This window comes from Vanacampus margaritifer, chromosome 15, assembly GCF_051991255.1.
Source record: "Vanacampus margaritifer isolate UIUO_Vmar chromosome 15, RoL_Vmar_1.0, whole genome shotgun sequence".
Classification (NCBI taxonomy): Eukaryota; Metazoa; Chordata; class Actinopteri; order Syngnathiformes; family Syngnathidae; genus Vanacampus; species Vanacampus margaritifer.
This window is the reverse complement of record NC_135446.1, coordinates 7,353,298-7,372,331: the sequence shown is the minus strand read 5'-3', so window position 1 is coordinate 7,372,331 and position 19,034 is coordinate 7,353,298. Positions and strand designations below refer to the sequence as shown.

The following is a 19,034-nucleotide window of genomic DNA, read 5'->3' as shown; positions in this document are numbered from 1 at the left end:
ACCAGGAGGAGCAAGCAAACGATTCTGCAGGGGAAGAAAGACCAATGAGAGCAAGCTAAAGTTAACTGCAGTATACACATAGCCAATAGAATAATGCCAGGATGCCTTTGATGCTGTACCATTTGCATATTGTGTAGTATAACTCATTGCTGGGCAACTTGGATGTAGAATACGTCTGCTGTTGGCAACAGCAGACGTATTCTACATGCCAAGCTGTATTGAGAGGGACCCGAGACCCAGGTGCTTGTATTAGATCTGTGTGTTAGGAATAAATCCACTCGTGTGTGAAAATGCCGGCTTCCTGATACCTTTCTATTGCAGAACGAGCGCGCATATTGTTGGATGAGTGGCAGTTGGGTAAGGTCACAAATTGGAGTCAGATTACTAACTTGTGTTTATGTTGATTTAGAAATAAATTCCAACACTAGTGTATTTTTTTCAAATGTTTTTCTTTGATGAAACACAGAAAAACATAAAAATGCCAGAAAATGGACAAATAACGCCATCCTTAAGATGTTGTTGGTTTTATTTCTAATGTACAGACGCTCCCCAACTTACAAACGAGTTACGTTCCGGCGATCGTTCGTAAGGTGAATTTGTTCGTAAGTTGCTTCAGTGCTATATTTTGTATTGTAATTTATGTTTAAAGAGAATATGTACAGTACTGTACTACGTATGTTAGAGAGAGAGAGCGAGAGACACACACACAGTATGTACATGTACGTAATAAGATAAATAAAATGAAGTTTAACTTACTTTTGGAAGATGTACTCGATGCTTAAGGATTTGATGGAGGAGGAGGAAGAGGAGGATTTTATATCATGAGAGGTTATTCGCGTCGCTGGAATGGGCTTCAAAAGTTACTTCCTCCGTAACTTCAATGTAGGAAGAAGTTGAGGGTCGCGGAGAAGAAGATGAGGGTTGATGAGTATCTTCCTTGGAGGATTTACTAGAAACTGGCCGAAAGAAGCGATCTAACTACGATTGCACAGTTTTCTTCTTTTTTCATCATAAATGATGCGGTAGCACTGTATGGCATCATTCAATTGATTTGCAACCTTTGTGCAACGTTCAATATTTGGGTCTTGCTGCTCGAAGAGTGCGATGGCTTTATCTATGAGCGACAGGCGTTTCTTCTTCTTCCTCCTCCTCGACACGTTGCTGAGCCTCCAATGCTGGGTGAGCTCTCACAGTGCCAAGCGTCGGTATTAGCGGCGGAAAGAAGCACTACAGTACTCGGAAAAAGGTGCGCAATAAAAAAATCTAACTTACAGCATCTCTTTCCGAACATTTTTTGACATGCGCGCATGCGCGCAGACATGTTCGTATGTACCGTTGTTCGTAACTCGAATGTTCGTAAGTAGGGGAGCGTCTGTAAATGCTTATTTACTATTTTAGAAGTATTGGGTGTATCGTAAGTCGTTATAAATCTTATAAGTCTTAACGATACATTTCTGACTTCTGACCAGTAATGTCTAAAATGACTTGACAGTTGGTGCACAAAATTTATTAGAATTTTTAATGTGTAAAGATATAATTTTAATGAAAGTTTATAATGTAGTTTAAAATGTGTAATTCTTAATTATACAACGTGAGGGTTCGTTGGTGGTTGATGGAACACTAGAAAAAAGATGAAATAAGATAAGATGAGACATAAGATGAAAATGCAGGATGGAGCATTCTGGAACAACGCTGTTTACTCGTTACATGCAGCTGCAGCGGCAACACTTCCTGACAACACTAACCAATCAGGAGCTAGCCAACTATAGGTAAATGTAAGTGAATGAGAACAGCAGAGTCAACACGTCAATTTAGCTACTTGTATAACAAAACAATAACAACTAAAGTATAAATGTATAAATAATTCTGGAACCAAATTTATAAATAAATATATCCATCCATCCATCCATTTTCTTGACCGCTTTTCCTCACAAGGGTCACTGGAGCCTATTCCAGCTGGCTTCAGGCAGTAGGCGGGGTACACCCTGAACTGGTTGCCAGCCAATCACAGGGCACACAGAGACGAACAACCATTCTCACAATCACACTTATGGACAATTTGGAGTGTTCAATTAACCTGCCATGCATGTCTTTGGAATGTGGGAGGAAACCGGAGTACCCGGTGAAAACCCACGCAAGCACGGGGAGAACATGCAAACTCCACCCAGGAAGGCCGAAGCCCGGACTCGATCTCACGTCCTCTGCACTGGGAGGCGGACGTGCTAACCAGTCAGCCACCGTGCTGCCTAAATAAATATATATTTTAACAAATTATGGTAAATCTTACTCATTAATGAACCTTACAATTATAAATCAGGCCAGTAAAATCACCCTAACAACAGCCCAACCCCTTCAGTCTGAACTGTATGAACGCTCAATGATGAGGAAAACCACCCTCATCACTGATGACCTTTGCCACCCACTCCACCACTCCCTTCATGCTGCTGCCATCAGGTAGACGCAACAGAGTTCCACTGGCCAGAAAAAACATTTACAAAACAATCCTTCATTCCCTCTGCAATAGCCGCTCTTAATAATACAAAATGAACGGCACTATGTTTTACTCATGTTTTATTGGTTGTTTTTTATCTGTTTTATTTTTTAAATGTGTGGGATGTTTGTAATGTTTAAATGTGAGTTTTAAACTTTCTTTTACAGCCGTGGCAAAAAAAAACAACATTTTTGTTTTCACCTGGAACAGACAATAAAGCTATCCATCCATCCATCCATCCATCTATCCATCTATCCATCATCCATCCATCTATCTATCTATCTATCTATCTATCTATCTATCTATCTATCTATCTATCTATCTATCTATCTATCTATCTATCTATCTATCTATCTATCATATCAATATGCTTTTTAATAAATGCATAAAAAAATATAGAGCAACATCTCAATGTGTCTTTCCAAACTTAATCACAACAACCTCCCCATCCCCCACCCGCTCTCTAAATTCCAAATTGCAGTGCGTGATCGAGGGTGTGCTTGCATTGAGCCTCGGACGTCCCCGCATTCTTCTGTTTGTGGACAAATGCGTTGATGCTCTGGTGTGAGCTGTGTCGTAAATCGAGCGCTTCCTCTCATTTGGGCGCGTGTTGTTGGAAACTAGATAGAGAAGGCAATCGAAGACAGCGTTCAGAAATCCCCCTGTAGAAAAATGGTGAGTACATATGTTTACTTGCATTATATTTTGGTGCTGTGAAGTTTATTTGCCTGCTGTTAGGACACGTTGTGACCGCATTTGCTGTGGTGTGCTAGAGCTAGTGTCCAGCAACTAGTGCTTCTAGATTGCAATTAACCTCAATTAACCTTGCAAACCACTACAGGTGGATAATGACTAAGTTAATGCTATAATGGCTCCGTCTACTTTACGTCTTTATAAGGTACTTTGTATGTTACTTTATTCAATATTAGGAACATATTTATATTTATTGTGAGTACATGGTTGGCCTATTAGGTGCATACGGAGGCGCTTCAATCGGCATGTGAAAACGGCAGCCATTTTGCTACCGTGGAGAGCCAATTTCAGCCTTCTCTTCGCAAGACTGCTGTTTCCCACCGCATCCGCCAGGGCTAGAAAGTTAATATAGTACATTTAGTATAGTCCATAATAAAGTCTCTGCACTCAATTTTTATTCTGGAAAATAAAGTACAGTATTAGAAAAAAGCTTATATGTGAAGTATTTACAATGTTGTATTACATAGTGAGGAGTCTAGGAACTGATATTAGTTGTTGTTGGGTACTTGCACATTACCAGTAAAGATGAAGCATAAGTCAAAGCAATTAATTAAATAAATTAAGATGGGACAAAATCAATGGAATATAGAAAGCATGGGAAGACATTTATTTAGTATCAACCCTTTCATGGGAGAATTAAGACCGCAAGTTCAGTGTGAAAAGGAAGCAGTTTCATAAATGAAGCTTTCCTTTCCTTTACTCCACACGTGCCACATTGATAGTCTATGTCTAGTGTGTTACAAAAATGCCACAAAAGACACAAAAAAGAAACTACATAATTACCATCTCTAAACATGCATTTTGTGTGTTTTCAGGCTGATACACGTTTGATGCAGCGCATGAAAAAATTTAGAGAGCACCATGATGCATGTGAGCGCAGATATAAAAAGGCTCAAGAAAATGTGTCAAATGAGGTGAGTAAGAAGTCTTTGTTTTTATACTGTGTGATCAAGTGCAACAATACTTAGGTCTTCAGTTGCTGTGTTGCTTCAGACGTCTGCCACCTGTATGAGGTGGTAACATCTGAGGAGGGAAACCCATCTGTACTGTTGGTGAAATTTATTTCATTGTGAAGTAATTTTATATATTTTGAATTGTTTTTCAGACATTTCACAAAGACACATCCGATGATGTTGGTAATGAGCCAACATTTAACCACTTGGCTTGTTTGAATGTTTTGGCTGATTGGGTCAAACTGAAATTGCTTTTCTATGTGTTCATTTGTTTTGATAGGTCGGTCAGATGGAGAGATGCTGCCGGTGTGGAAGGAGTCTGTCACACCGAAGCAAACCCAAGGTATACGACTCTCCAGTGGCTTGTGAGGGGTTATTGTTTTACATGAAACAGTGTGGGCAAAAATATATCCCAAATATTATTATTATTATTATTGTTATTATTTGTCAATTCGAGTCATTGAGAGCAAACACGAGAGCGTGCATGACATCACATCCGCAACTGGGCAGGAAATTCGAGTCCGAATGCAGACTGAAAAATATTGCCCCGAGGCTTGCAGGAGTACCAATTTATAACAGCTAAGGTGATAATCTACTGATTAGAAGATATTTGAGTCATAAATGGTCAAATGAAAAGTCTATTGTAAAGACATATTTGGGCAATTTATTACCTGCTGCTTTTTTAACATCGACCAAGGCACTGGCATCAAATCTATCTATCTATTAAAATCTATGATGATGGTAAACCGATACCTGGTATCGGTACTCGCCCATCCACAATTGAAATATAGAGGTACACCTGATTGCGTTAAACTGAATGTGCTTATGTCTGTGCTTTGGTAGGTGGTTCGGATGGAAAGACGCTCCTGGCCGGGAATACGTCTGAAGGTAAGCTGTTATCTCGGGGCTTGGGAATGGGTCATCTTTTTCTGGGTATAAAAACTACTAAGTTGTTACAGAACCTTAAAGAGGATACTTAACTCATTTTGCAATTTAGTAAAAAGTTAATATTTTGGCTTTAAACAACTTGATAACGTCATTATTTTTCATGTACTTTGTACAATTAACACTTTTAAAAATACATTTTGCCACTTGGTGTCGACTGAAAATGACATCACGTGTTGAGGGTTCAGGTAACAACCAATCACGGCTCAATTTGTAAATGTGATTGGTGTTGAGGGCTCAGGTAATAACCAATCATGGCTTACCTAACATTTACAAATTGAGCCGTGATTGGTTGTTACCGGAACCCTCAACACATGATGTCATTTTCAGTCGACAAGAGGCAAAATGTCTTTTTAAAAATGTTAATTGTGCATGGGAAATAATGACGTTAGCAAGTTGTTGATATCCAAAATATGAACTTTTTACTCCTAAAATCAGCAAAATTAGTAAAGTATACCTTTAATTTACTGTTCCCATTTATCTAGGGAAAGCAGAAGTCAAAGAGGAAGTGGACGAAAGAAGAAAACTTGTTTTTTTCTTTTTTTTCTTTTCTTTTTTTCTTCTTTTTTTCTGGCTGTGGAGAAAACTTGATGGACTTCATCAGCTCTTTTAAGGTTCCACAAAAAAATGAGTGCAGTTAAATTTTGTTTCACAGGTTGTTGGATGTTCAAAATTCACGTGGAAGCACTTTTATTTTAACAGTCAGGGTTTTCTTTCTTTAATTTAAAAATTCAAGCACTTTTATTTTTGACAGTGAGGGTTTTCTTTCTTGAATATACAAATTCAAGCACTTTTATTTTTGACAGTCAGTGTTTTCTGTATTCTTTTCTGTTGTTTTCTGTTGTATGCACTTGTTTCTTTTGGCAAACGTGCAATTAAAAAGACTAGAGGTGTTCGAAACTGATATCCTGAACAGTGAGCACGGACCCCCAAAAAAATCTCTTAAAATATATATTTTTAAAGGAGTTGCATAAATAACTTTTGAAGTGAAGTCCTCACGTTGCACAAAAATCCCTCGCACACCAAGTCCCCATTATGTAGCAAAAACGTGTGTGTGTGTGCGCACGCACGCGCGGGGGTTTATATCACATCATGGGGACCATTTTCTGGGTTTTTACTATCATTGTGGGGACCACGTGTTTTTTTTTTTTTCTTGGGGAGAGCTCAGTATTGATCATTTGACATGTCATCATCATTGTTCTCACTTTTTTTATTTTTTATTTTTATTATTTATTTTATTTTTTTGGGTATGTGTGTGTGTGTGTGTGTGTGTGTGTGTGCGTGCGTGCGTGCGTGCGTGCGTGCGTGTAAAAAAAAAAAAGAATTCCCATACCGTTCACCTAAACCGAACACTTCAAAATCCAGCCAGAGTCGTGGGGCCGCCAGGAGACCCGAAGAGGGACCAAAGAAAAGAAAGAAAAGCGAAGCCCAGCACCGACCAGACACCACCCACCGGGCCACTAACCAGAGTCCTTCACCAACCCCAGAGACATCTAAATTCCAACAAATCAGGGAGACCTCAAGGGCGAAGCAGAGTGAGATCCACAGACACCCGCCTCCACCGAATCAATGACCTGAGGGAGAAACAAATTGTGTCTGAGTTTCGATAGATGCTGGTGTGGTGGATCTGGCATGCATGAAAATCTCCACCAAAGAGGGGAGCCGTCGACCCCCGCCAGGACAGAGCAAGCGCAACACCTCAGGGCCCCCCAGGCCGCGGCAGCGCCAAAGGACGACCCCCGGGCCCCGCAGGGGCCACCGGCCGGAGAGCAAACCCAAATCCAATTTTAATGCACCACACAACTGGGGGGGGGGGGGCATCGGTTGGGGCGGGCCGCAGCATGGAACAGTGCTGCGGTCACCTGTGCCCCCCCCCCATTAATTTCTTTTAATGCACCACATACGCTCCTTGACATGCCTGGGAGGCGGGTGGATCGGAGCAGAGGGGGATATCATTTCCCTCTGCTCCGGTTCACCTGCCCCCAATTTTAATGCACCACACACACACACTTATGTATATACACTGGGTGGGGTCACACTCACGGTTTAGGGGTAGAGTTCGCCAGTCGGCGAGCTGGCGAACTCAGTAACAGGGTTAGTTTTTCACTTAGATCGTTGGGGTGACGACCGGGGCCTCTCCCCGCTGGGCCTGGGGTTCGGGGATGCCGCCCGTCCTCCGGTGCCCCCATCTCCCCTTCTGCCCCTGGTGTTCCGTCCCTCCGCGTGGTGGGTTGGGCGCGGGTGCCCTCTCCGCTCCGCTGCCCGGCCCCTCTTCGGCGCAGATGCCTGGGTGCGGTGTGTCCCCGGGGTCTGGGGGTCGGGGGCTGGGGGGCTGTCGGTGGGTGGTGGTGGGGGCGGCCTGGTTTGGGGGTGGTGGTGGGGGTGCTGGGGTGGGGGGTGTCTGGGGATTTGGGGACGGTTGGGGCTGGGTTGGGGTGGATGGCGGGGGTGGGAGGGAGCGGGGGGGGTCGTGGGGGGAGTGGGCCGGTGGGGTGCCTGGTGGGCTTGCAGTGCCCCGTCCTGCTGCGTTGGGGTGTGTTATGTGCCCTAAAATGTATTGTGCAAAACTAGTGCCGTGAGTTAAGAGGAGTGACCAGCTGGGCCCCCCCCGCATCCGCCCACCAATCCCCCACCGGGACCCCGGCGGGGCTCGCCCCCTGGATACCGGGGCCCGCCCGAAGTGCCCAGAGGTCCACCGGAGCGGGGCGGGCACAACACCGATCCCGCCCACTCTCCCGGCCCCCGGAGCGCCGAGACCCGGGCCACGGATGAAACCCCCGGCCTAGGGGAGGGGGAGGAGGGCGGACAGGGGAGGGGGAGGGGACGGGGGAAGGAGACAACAGGAAGGGCAGGAGGCAGCGGCAGGGCCGCAGAGAGAGGGGGAGAGGAGGAGGAAGGGCGACGAGGGAGAAGGGACAGGGAGGCGGAGGACGGGCGTGGAGAGGCGAAGAGGGAGAGGAAGCAAAGGGGAGGAAGGGGAGAGGGAGCCACGGGGCACCCCGGCGGCCCACAGGCCCCGACCCGCGTCGCCGGGCCCAGAGCGACGGACCGCGCCGGGGCGGCGCCGCCCCGAACACCAGGGAGAGCCCCGCAACACAGCACCCCCACGAGACCCAGGGAACGACCAAGACGCAGCCGCCACCCAGCAGCCAACAGAGGGGCAGACCCGCCCACGCCCAGCCAGGGGGGGACAGCACCTGTAGAGTTAGTCCCCTGGCATGCAGTGAATCCGAACATTAGCCCTTAGTGCCCATTGGAGGTGAATCTGCTCGATCCTGTTGGCAGCAACTGGGTTCCTGACTATAAAAATACAACCATTAGTTACAAACTGTCAAATGCACAGACATCAATGTAAGTTATCACGATGTGGTAGCTCTCGCTAACAGGCAGAATTAAATAACCAAAATTAGGTTAAAATATTCTATATACGTAGACCATATTTCTATGAATTTTGATATTTGTTTTTTATTTGAGGCCGATATTTTTTCCATTAAAATGTGATTTATGAGGAGGTTAGACCATTGGTCGATATTCAGAGTTTGTTTATTTTTCCAGTTAACAAGAATTGTTTTTTTTGCGATAGTAAGGGCTACAAGTGTAGATTGAAATTGTTTGTGTGGTAAGTCAGTTGTTGTTAGGTCACCTAGCAAACACAAGTTTGGAGATAAAGGTATCCTATAGTCCAAGATAGCGGAAAGTTTTTCTAAGACTTTAGTCCAGAAATACATAACCGGAGTGCATAACCATAAAGCATGAAAATAAGTGTCTGTAGTGTTTTGTAGACACTGGAGACAAATGTCGGAGTCGGAGAGTCACATTTTCTTCATCATATATTGAGTAATGTATGTTCTATGGATAATTTTATATTGGATAAGTTGTAAATTTGTGTGTTTTGTCATTTTAAATGCATTTTCACAAACTTGAATCCAAAAGTCAGATTCCGGAGCTATAGACAAGTCTGTCTCCCATTTCGAGATGGGTAAAGACATTTTATCCGTATATGAAAGTAACTTATATATTTTTGAAAGTTTTTTTGTTGTTGTCGGAGAAAGCTTGGTAATATCTTCAGCTAAACCAGGTGTTTGGAGTGTACCCTGAAGTGTTGGAATTTGTTTCTTTATCATATTTTTAACTTGCAGATAATGTAAAAAATTTCCGTTTGTTATTTTGTATTTTTGGAGCAAGGATGTATATGATATAAACATATTATCTGAGAAGAGATGGTGGAGCTGTGTAATTCCTTTCTGCTCCCACACACCTAAATAAAACGATTGGTTGTTAATTCGAAAGTCAGGGTTATGCCATAGGGGAGAAAGCCCACAGGGCTCCACTTGGGCTTTTGTCATTTCTAATGCCTTCCACCAGGCTATCAGGGTGGCGGAAATCATTGGGTTTTTAAAACAATTATGTCGCTTAATTGATGTTGTAATAAAGAGTAAATCTAGAAGTCTGAGGTTATTACAATCCTTTTGTTCTAGTTCCAGCCAACAGTTAGTATCTCTGTTGGGTTGCGCCCATAGAACGATATATTGTAGCTGGTTAGCTATATAGTAGTACATAAAATTTGGTGCCTCTAGACCACCTTTGGATTTACTTTTCTGAAGAGTAGATAGACTAATCTTTGCTTTTTTTTTATTCCAGTAAAATTTTGTAACGGCTGAGTCCAACAACTGGAACCAGTTAGCCGTAGGTTTAAATGGAATCATTGAGAAAAAATAGTTTATTTTAGGTAAAACCTTCATTTTAACGGTGGCTATTCGTCCTATTAAAGAAATAGGAAGATTATTCCAGCGTTCCAAGTCACTATGAATGTTATCCAGAAGTGGAGAAAAGTTTAAATGAATTAAATCAGTTAATTTAGGTGAGATTTTTATGCCTAAGTATTTTAAATTACCTATAGAAAATGAGTAGTGTGGGTCCTGGCTTGCAGGGTTCCATGAATTTTCTGTAATAGGTAGAAGTGTTGATTTTGTCCAGTTAATAGAATAATCTGATAACTGTGAGAATTTAGTTATTAAGTTAAATACTTCCCCTAACGAAATCGCCGGGTTTTCTAAATAAAGTAAAATATCATCGGCATATAGATTAATTTTATGTTCTGTTACCCCAGAGTGAATTCCTTGAATCCTTCTTTCCTGGCGTATGGCTATTGCAAGTGGCTCAATAAATATTGCAAATAATAAAGGGGACAGTGGGCATCCCTGTCTTGTGCCTCTCTGTAAAATAAAGCTCTTAGATATAATCCCATTAGTAGTAACTGTAGCTTTAGGAGAATCACATAATACTGACACCCAGTGGATAAATGATTTCCCAAAGCCAAATTTATTTAAAACAGCAGAGAGGAAGGACCAGTTAACTTTGTCGAAAGCTTTTTCTGCATCCAATGATATAATCATAATATAAATGATATAACCACGTGTCCTTGGGACATTTTAGTGGTCCCCATGAGTCCAAACGTCTTTTTGAGGGTCAAAACTTTGTTTTAGATTTTAGGTTTGAATTGGGTTATGGTTGAGGTTAGGGTAAAGAATTGGAGTAGGCAATCATTTTTGATGGTTGGGGTTAGGGTAAGCGTCTAGGAAATGCATTATGTCAATGAGATGTCCCCACTAGACATGTAAACCCAACTGTGTGTGTTTGCGCGTGTGTGTGTCCGTGTGTTTGAATTTGTGTTCTTAAATTCACTGGAAACCTGTTGGAAATCCCTGACCCTTCACCTTAACCGGATACTTTAGAGTCCCGCCAAACTCATGAAGTTGTCAGGAGACCAGAGGAAGGATCAAAGGAAAGAAAGCTGAAACAAAGTGAAATCCAGCCACCGCCGTTACAGCGCGTCACTTTCGGGCTTCACAGCGCCTCCGACGCTAATGGCCACTGTTGCGGATCACGGTCCCGGTTAATGACCTCTGTTCACCAGATCACGAGAGCGTCTTGCCTTGTTGTCCACCCGTCTGTCTGGGACACTCCGGAGGTCACGGCCCATTCCCGGAGAGCCGGCGACAATAAGAGCGAGCGGTGGTTATGAATGCTTTCATTCATGAGGAAGTCTTGGGTGAGCCTCCCTCACTCTCCCATACAGCCTCACGTATTGAGGAGGGGTTGGACGTTGGCCCCGTGGATTCACCGAGTGACAGATCGAGGGGACACGTGAACACGCTTCCAATATCCATACACAGAGTCGGGAATCGGATGTTTGATGACAAAAAATGCTTGGCCTATCAACACTTGAATCATGTGTCAAAAAATATATATTTTAATGTACGTAATAACTGTTGTGCCATCTGGTCAGTTCCTCCCCAGTGCCAAAGGCATCAAAATCATAATAAGCCTTGGGCCACGCAAAACCAATTGGAAAGTACAGCAACGTGTCCTTGCAAACTCTTTGTTTGCATGGGATTGACTGTCTGGGATTGAGTTTCAAAGTTCGAGCAACTCTTTCATTTCAATTTATGATTGACTTTTCTGTACAGTGAAGCTTTCACTTGGTTGAATTTTTTCCGTGGTCAAGTTGCTAACTCAATTTAGCTGATCGACAGTCATTTCATTCTCAGATGATAAGTATTGGCGGCAAATGATCGGATTTTAATTCATGAATTTTTCGAGGGACGTGTAAAAATTTTGATTTTCAATGTTTATTTAATTTAAAAAAACAATTTCAATAATATGTAAAAAATATATATATATATATATATATATTTGTTATCACATTGTGCATTTTTTTAAAATATAATCGATTTTCGCTAATTATCTTACACTTGTTGTGCCTCACCTTACAGAAGGCTGACATTTTTTGCCACCATCTTTCTGCTGCGGATACACGATGGAGACAAACTTAGTAATTGGTGGTAGGCTTGCGATGTGTGCTCTCTCTGAGGCACCGTTGTGCGTGTGCCTCAAAATACATTTACTTCAAACTTAGGCCATTGCATTCTATTAGTTAAATTTAATTTAATTTAGTTTAATAAACTGAAATAAATTATACACACCTTTAACCCATTAAGGCCTAAAGCGCCTGGCAAAACATGCCTCTAAAACATACGGGTGACTTTGACCTTGTGTTTGGACCCCCTCCTGAGCCGAAGGTGGGGGGTGAGGTCGGCATGGATTACTACAGCCAGCTGCGGGACTGACTTCGGGAAGTGCATGACGTGGCTTGACAGACCATCACCCAAGCCGGCTGTTGTCAGAAGAGGGCATACGACGTTTGCTGCAGAGGTAAAGACTTAGACGTGGGCGCACACATTTGGGTCTACAGCCCCGAGAGACGGAGGGGCTTGTCTCTAGAACTCATGAGCCACTGGGTGGGACAATACTAGAGACATGACATGGTGACATGATGTGGTGTTTCGCTGTTAAAGAGGAACCGGGTGGTGGCCCTCCACCGAGACCGGCTCACCCCCTATCGACCATGGGCAATACCAAAGAGGGAGGCCTATCTAGTTTGCTGTTATGTAGTTATTTTTGTTTTGATGTGACACAGTGATTGTGCATGATCTGTAAAATAATGGCGTGCCTAAATTGTGTGGCGTTGAAGCGAATGTAAGAGAGATCTTCTGTTTACAGTGAACTGTTCCTCACTGCTTTGTGAGCGCCACAACATCCATGCTTTTTAGTCCCCACCGTGTCTATGCCCATTCCCCACCATGTGTTGATCAGCAGCAGAGCCGTAATTGTGTGAGCCAGGCTAATATACAACAACATTTATAGCTAGTGAAGTTGTTGCAAGATTCAGCAAACATATGTTTGCATCAAAAACAAATTATTATTTTTTTTTAATGTGATGATTATAGACGTTTAATCCCATATTCATCATACTTTAGTATTGATTAGCACAGTAACAGTGTGACACTCATACAATGCAAAAAAACAAACATGCATTCTTTTGATATAATTTAAGTGTATCCATTAATTTCACATCCTTAAGTTGTTGTTGGTTTTATTTCTAATGGAAATACTTATTTACAATTTTAGAAGTATTGGGTGTATTGTAAGTCGTTATAAATCTTAGAAGTTTTAACTATACATTTCTGACTTCTGACCAGTAATGGCTAAAATGACTTGACAGTTGGTGCACAAAATGTATTAGAATTTTTAATGTGTAAAGACATCATTTTAATGAAAGTTTATAATGTAGTTTAAAATGTGCAATTCTTAATTATACAACGTGAGGGTTCGTTGGTGGTTGATGGAACACTAGAAAAAAGATGAGATAAGATAAGATGACACATAAGATGAAAATGCAGGATGGAGCATTCTGGAACAACGCTGTTTACTCGTCACATGCAGCTGCAGCGGCAACACTTTCTGACAACACTAACCAATCAGGAGTGAGCCAACTATAGGTAAATGTAAGTGAATGAGAACAGCAGAGTCAACACGACAATTTAGCTACTTGTATAACAAAACAATAAAAACTAAAGTATAAATGTATAAATAATTCTGGAAACAAATTTATAAGTAAATATATATTTTAACAAATTAAGGTAAATCTTACCCATTACTGAACCTTACAATTATAAATCAGGCCAGTAAAATCACCCAAACAGCCCAACCCCCTCAGTCTGAACTGTATGAACGCTCAGTGATGAGGAAAACCACCCTCATCACTGATGACCTTTGCCACCCACTCCACCACTCCCTCCATGCTGCTGCCATCAGGTAGATGCAACAGAGTTCCACTGGCCAGAAAAAACATTTACAAAAAAATCCTTCATCCCCTCTGCAATAGCCGCTCTTAACTCTTTTACTGCCAAATACGTTAAATGACGTTCTGCAAAAACCTACGGAGGAGCGCCAAAGACGTTAAAAGATGACCTCCCATTTTTTTTTTTTTGAAACGGGTGCTGGGAAGGCTTGCGGAGCTGTCCTGAAAGTTTCAAGCAGGTCTTGTGAGCCTAATGACTATTTTTGGCCCCTAGAGGGCAGCGATGACTCTCTTTTGACAAGATCGGGTGGGCATCAGTAGAGGCGGAGCTAGAGCGTCGAGCAGGAGATTAGAATGTTAGACAAAGGAAAAATGGCGACCGGTTGCGGCAGCTCACGCCCGAGCCGTTTTTTTTTCAAATTCGAAAAGCATCGACCAACGATAAAAAGCACATTGATGACGACGATGATCATCATCGATGATGATGATGACTCCGTGGTTGGAAAGCATTGACGCGGCAGTAGGAGACGTGGGGGGGAGAGCTAGATGACTGAGGAGGAGCACACGGAGAATGGCGCCCCGTTTGCAAGCAGCTCTACACTTACAAGACTAAAGGCATCGACCAACGCTAAAAGTGCACATTGATGACGACGATGATCATCATCGATGATGATGAAGGTGAATCCGAGCTTGACGGCGAAATTGGAACCGCTGACGCGGCGGCTATGACGGCGTCATTAACGCGGAGCACAACCAAGCACGCACAGGCGGACGTTCAATTGGACGAGTCCAATGCATATTCATCGGAGGAGTGTGTACAGTCTGCTACTTGCTATTTATTCCCCGGAAAAAAGGCCATCAAGAAAGTGTAACGTTTGCACGCGAAACGGACAAATGCGAAAGTGAAAGTAAACTGTTGTGCAAGTCCTGGCGTCTCCTTGCACGCAGGAGAGCGTTACAAAAAGAAAAACTGTATTTGAAACATCCACATAATTGTAAATAGTACCACAGTTGCACACATTTGTAAATAGTTTGCGAAATTGTTTTGTCAAATTGTTACACTGTTGAATGGAAATAAACGTATTTTGCAATCTAAAAACACTTTTTCATTGTTGGTGAAAGCGTTTTACAGAAGTAAAGCACTATTTAGGTGTTTGTGGCATCATTCATGGACAAAAAGAAGTGTAGAATTCACTAGAGAGCATGAAATAACATCGTTTCACAAAAAGCTGTTTTTCTCCGTTTTTTGTTTCAAAACAGAGAATTTCGGTGAAAGTAAACATTTTCTATTGTTGATTACTGAAGAACGGAATAAGGTAGAAACAAACTTTTTGTTCTGATGAAAGATGAGAGTCCAATCTTTCATTTGGTAGTATGCGTGTTTCCATAGTCCAAACACAACATTTTCTGTGGACCTTGAAAGGTCAGTCAAAATGCTTAAATGGGCTGGCACTGGCGACAACCCGTTTCTGAAAACGTCTGACAGTCAAAGAGTTAATAATACAAAATGAACGGCACAATGTTTTACTCATGTTTTATTGGTTGTTTTTATGTTTTATTTTTAAATGTGTGGGATGTTTGTAATGTTTAAATGTGAGTTTTAAACTTTCTTTTACAGCCGTGGCAAAAAAATTTAATATTTTTGTTTTCACCTGGAACAGACAATAAAGCTATCCATCCAACCATCCATCCATCCATCCATCCATCCATCCATCCATCCATCCATCCATCCATCCATCCATCCATCCATCCATCCATCATATCTACACGTTGCATTTCCTTGAAACAATACAATATGCTTTTTAATTAATGCATAAAAAATATAGAGCAACGTCTCAATGTGTCTTTCCAAACTTAATCACAACAACCTCCCCATCCCCCACCCGCTCCCTAAATTCCATATTGCACTGCACGATCGAGGGTGTGCTTGCATTGAGACTCGGACGTCCCGGCATTCTTCTGTTTGTGGAAGAATGCGTTAATGCCCTGGTGTGAGCTGTACCATAAATCGAGCGCTTCCTCTCATTTGGGCGCGTGTTGTTGGAAACGAGAAGGAGAAGGCAATCAAAGACAGCGTTCAGAAACCCCCCTGCAGAAAAATGGTGAGTACATAGGTTTTACTTGCATTATATTTTGGTGCTGTGAAGTTTATTTGCCTGCTGTTAGGACACGTTGTGACCGCATTTGCTGTGGTGTGCTAGAACCAGTGTCCAGCAACTAGTGCTTCTAGATTGCAATTAACCTCAATTAACCTTGCAAACCACTGCAGGTGGATAATGACTAAACGTTAATGCCATAATGGCTCCGTCTACTTTACGTCTTTATAAGGTACTTTGTATGTTACTTTATTCAATATTAGGAACATATTTATATTTATTGTGAGTACATGGTTGGCCTATTAGGTGCATACGGAGGCGCTTCAATCGGCATGTGAAAACGGCAGCCATTTTGCTACCGTGGAGAGCCAATTTCAGCCTTCTCTTCGCAAGACTGCTGTTTCCCACCGCATCCGCCAGGGCTAGAAAGTGAATATAGTACATTTAGTATAGTCCATAATAAATTCTCTGCACTCAATTTTTATTCTGGAAAATAAAGTACAGTATTTGAAAAAAGCTTATATGTGAAGTATTTACAATGTTGTATTACATAGTGAGGAGTCTAGGAACTGATATTAGTTGTTGTTGGATACTTGCACATTACCAGTGAAGATAATGCATAAGTCAAAGCTATTATCAACCCTTTCATGGGAGAATTAAGACCGGAAGTTCAGTGTGAAAAGGAAGCAGTTTCATAAATTAAGCTTTCCTTTCCTTTACTCCACACGTGCCACATTGATAGTCTATGTCTAGTGTGTTACAAAAATGCCACAAAAGACACTAAAAAGAAACTACATAATTACCATCTCTAAACATGCATTTTGTGTGTTTTCAGGCTGATACACGTTGGATGCGGCGCATGAAAAAATTAAGAGAGCACCATGATGCATGTGAGCGCAGATATAAAAAGGCTCACGAAAATGTGTCAAATGAGGTGAGTAAAAAGTCTTTGTTTTTATACTGTGTGATCAAGTGCAACAATACTTAGGTCTTCAGTTGCTGTGTTGCTTCAGACGTCTGCCACCTGCATGAGGTGGTAACATCTGAGGAGAGAAACCCATCCGTACTGTCTGTGAAATTTTTTTCATTGTGAAGTAATTTGATACATTTTGAATTGTTTTTCAGACATTTCACAAAGACACTTCCGATGATGTTGGTAATGAGCCAACATTTAACCACTTGGCTTGTTTGAATGTTTTGTGGCTGATTGGGTCAAACTGAATGTGCTTTTCTATGTGTTCATTTGTTTTGATAGGTCGGTCAGATGGAGAGATGCTGCCGGTGTGGAAGGAGTCTGTCACACCGAAGCAAACCCAAGGTATACGACTCTCCAGTGGCTTGTGAAGGGTTATTGTTTTACATGAAACAGTGTGGGCAAAAATATATCCCAAATATTATTATTATTATTATTGTTATTATTTTTCAATTTGAGTCATTGAGAGCAAACACGAGAGCGTGCATGACATCACATCCGCAACTGGGCAGGAAATTCGAGCCCGAATGCAGACTGAAAAATATTGCCCCGAGGCTTGCAGGAGTAACAATTTATAACAGCTAAGGTGATAATCTACTGATTAGAAGATATTTGAGTCATAAATAGTCAAATGAAAAGTCTATTGTAAAGACATATTTGGGCAATTTATTACCTGCTGCATTTTTAACATCGACCAAGGCACTGGCATCAAATCTATCTATCTATTAAAATCTATGATGATGATAAACCGATACCTGGTTTCGGTACTCGCCCATCCACAATTGAAATATAGAGGTACACCTGATTGCGTTAAACTGAATGTGCTTATGTCTGTTTGTGCTTTGGTAGGTGGTTCGGATGGAAAGACGCTCCTGGCCGGGAATTCGTCTGAAGGTAAGCTGTTATCTCGGGGCTTGGGAATGGGTCATCTTTTTCTGGGTATAAAAACTACTAAGTTGTTACAGAACTTTAAAGAGGATACTTAACTCATTTTGCAATTTTCAGGAGTAAAAAGTTAATAAAATATTAACTTTTTACTCCTGAAAATTAATTTTAATTAAATTTAAACAACTTGATAACGTCATTGTTTTTCATGTACTTTATACAATTAACACTTTTAAAAATACATTTTGCCACTTGTTGTCGACTGAAAATGACATCACGTGTTGAGGGTTCAGGTAACAACCAATCATGGCTTACCTAACATTTAAAAATTGAGCTGTGATTGGTTGTTACCTGAACCCTCAACACGTGATGTCATTTTCAGTCGACAAGAGGCAAAATGTCTTTTTAAAAATGTTAATTGTGCATGGGAAATAATGACGTTAGCAAGTTGTTGATATCCAAAATATGAACTTTTTACTCCTAAAATCAGCAAAATTAGTAAAGTATCCCTTTAATTTACCGTTCCCATTTATCTAGGGAAAGCAGAAGTCAAAGAGGAAGTGGACGAAAGAAGAAAACTTGTTTTTTTCTTTTTTTTCTTTTCTTTTTTTCTTCTTTTTTTCTGGCTGTGGAGAAAACTTGATGGACTTCATCAGCTCTTTTAAGGTTCCACAAAAAAATGAGTGCAGTTAAATTTTGTTTCACAGGTTGTTGGATGTTCAAAATTCACGTGGAAGCACTTTTATTTTAACAGTCAGGGTTTTTTTTCTTGAATTTACAAATTCAAGCACTTTTATTTTTGACAGTCAGTGTTTTCTGTATTATTTTCTGTTGTTTTCTGTTGCATGCACTTGTTTTGTTTGGCAAACGTGCAATTAAAAAGACTAGAGGTGTTCGAAACTGATATCCTGAACAGTATTCATTTACTTCATTCTGTTCAGTCTACATTTTTAAATGCGCAAACAATATTTTGCACTTCACTTGTTGCACATAATTTTCAAATTAATAATTTTCTCCAAAAATAACATTGGAATTTGTACTCTGATATGCACAGATTAGGGCTGTCAAAGTTAAATAAAGCGTTAACTAATAGATTAATCACAAAAAAATGATCGCATTAAAATTAATCACAAAAAAATGATCGCATTAATCATGTATTAACGCAGATTAATCACACTTTATTTTGACCACAGATGATCCTTTAGCTTGACAGCGGATAACATAACTACATGCATTTAATAAATGTTTGCGTCAAAATGTCAAATTATTAGGGTAATTTTTTTTCCCATTTTTA

The 19,034-nt window shown here is 41.3% G+C and overlaps 1 protein-coding gene across 4 annotated transcripts; it reads left to right on the top strand.

The window, feature by feature from the left end:
* Positions 1 to 225: 225 nt before the first annotated feature.
* Positions 226 to 18,644, top strand: LOC144035181 (uncharacterized). 4 transcript variants are annotated; one of them, XM_077544682.1, is made up of 9 exons: positions 226 to 357; positions 2,973 to 3,166; positions 4,060 to 4,158; positions 4,350 to 4,380; positions 4,478 to 4,540; positions 5,041 to 5,085; positions 17,138 to 17,200; positions 17,705 to 17,749; positions 18,278 to 18,644. In XM_077544682.1, exons 2-9 carry the CDS (start codon positions 3,164 to 3,166, stop codon positions 18,403 to 18,405), a joined length of 477 nt encoding a protein of 158 aa, XP_077400808.1. In that variant the 5' UTR covers positions 226 to 357; positions 2,973 to 3,163; the 3' UTR covers positions 18,406 to 18,644. The 4 variants fall into 4 exon arrangements, 2 of the variants coding, with proteins under 2 accessions (XP_077400808.1, XP_077400809.1); XM_077544683.1 differs by lacking the exon at positions 226 to 357 and having other exon boundaries at positions 2,959 to 3,166; XR_013288386.1 differs by lacking the exons at positions 17,138 to 17,200; positions 17,705 to 17,749; positions 18,278 to 18,644 and adding an exon at positions 5,628 to 6,046.
* The last annotated feature ends 390 nt before the right edge of the window (positions 18,645 to 19,034 follow it).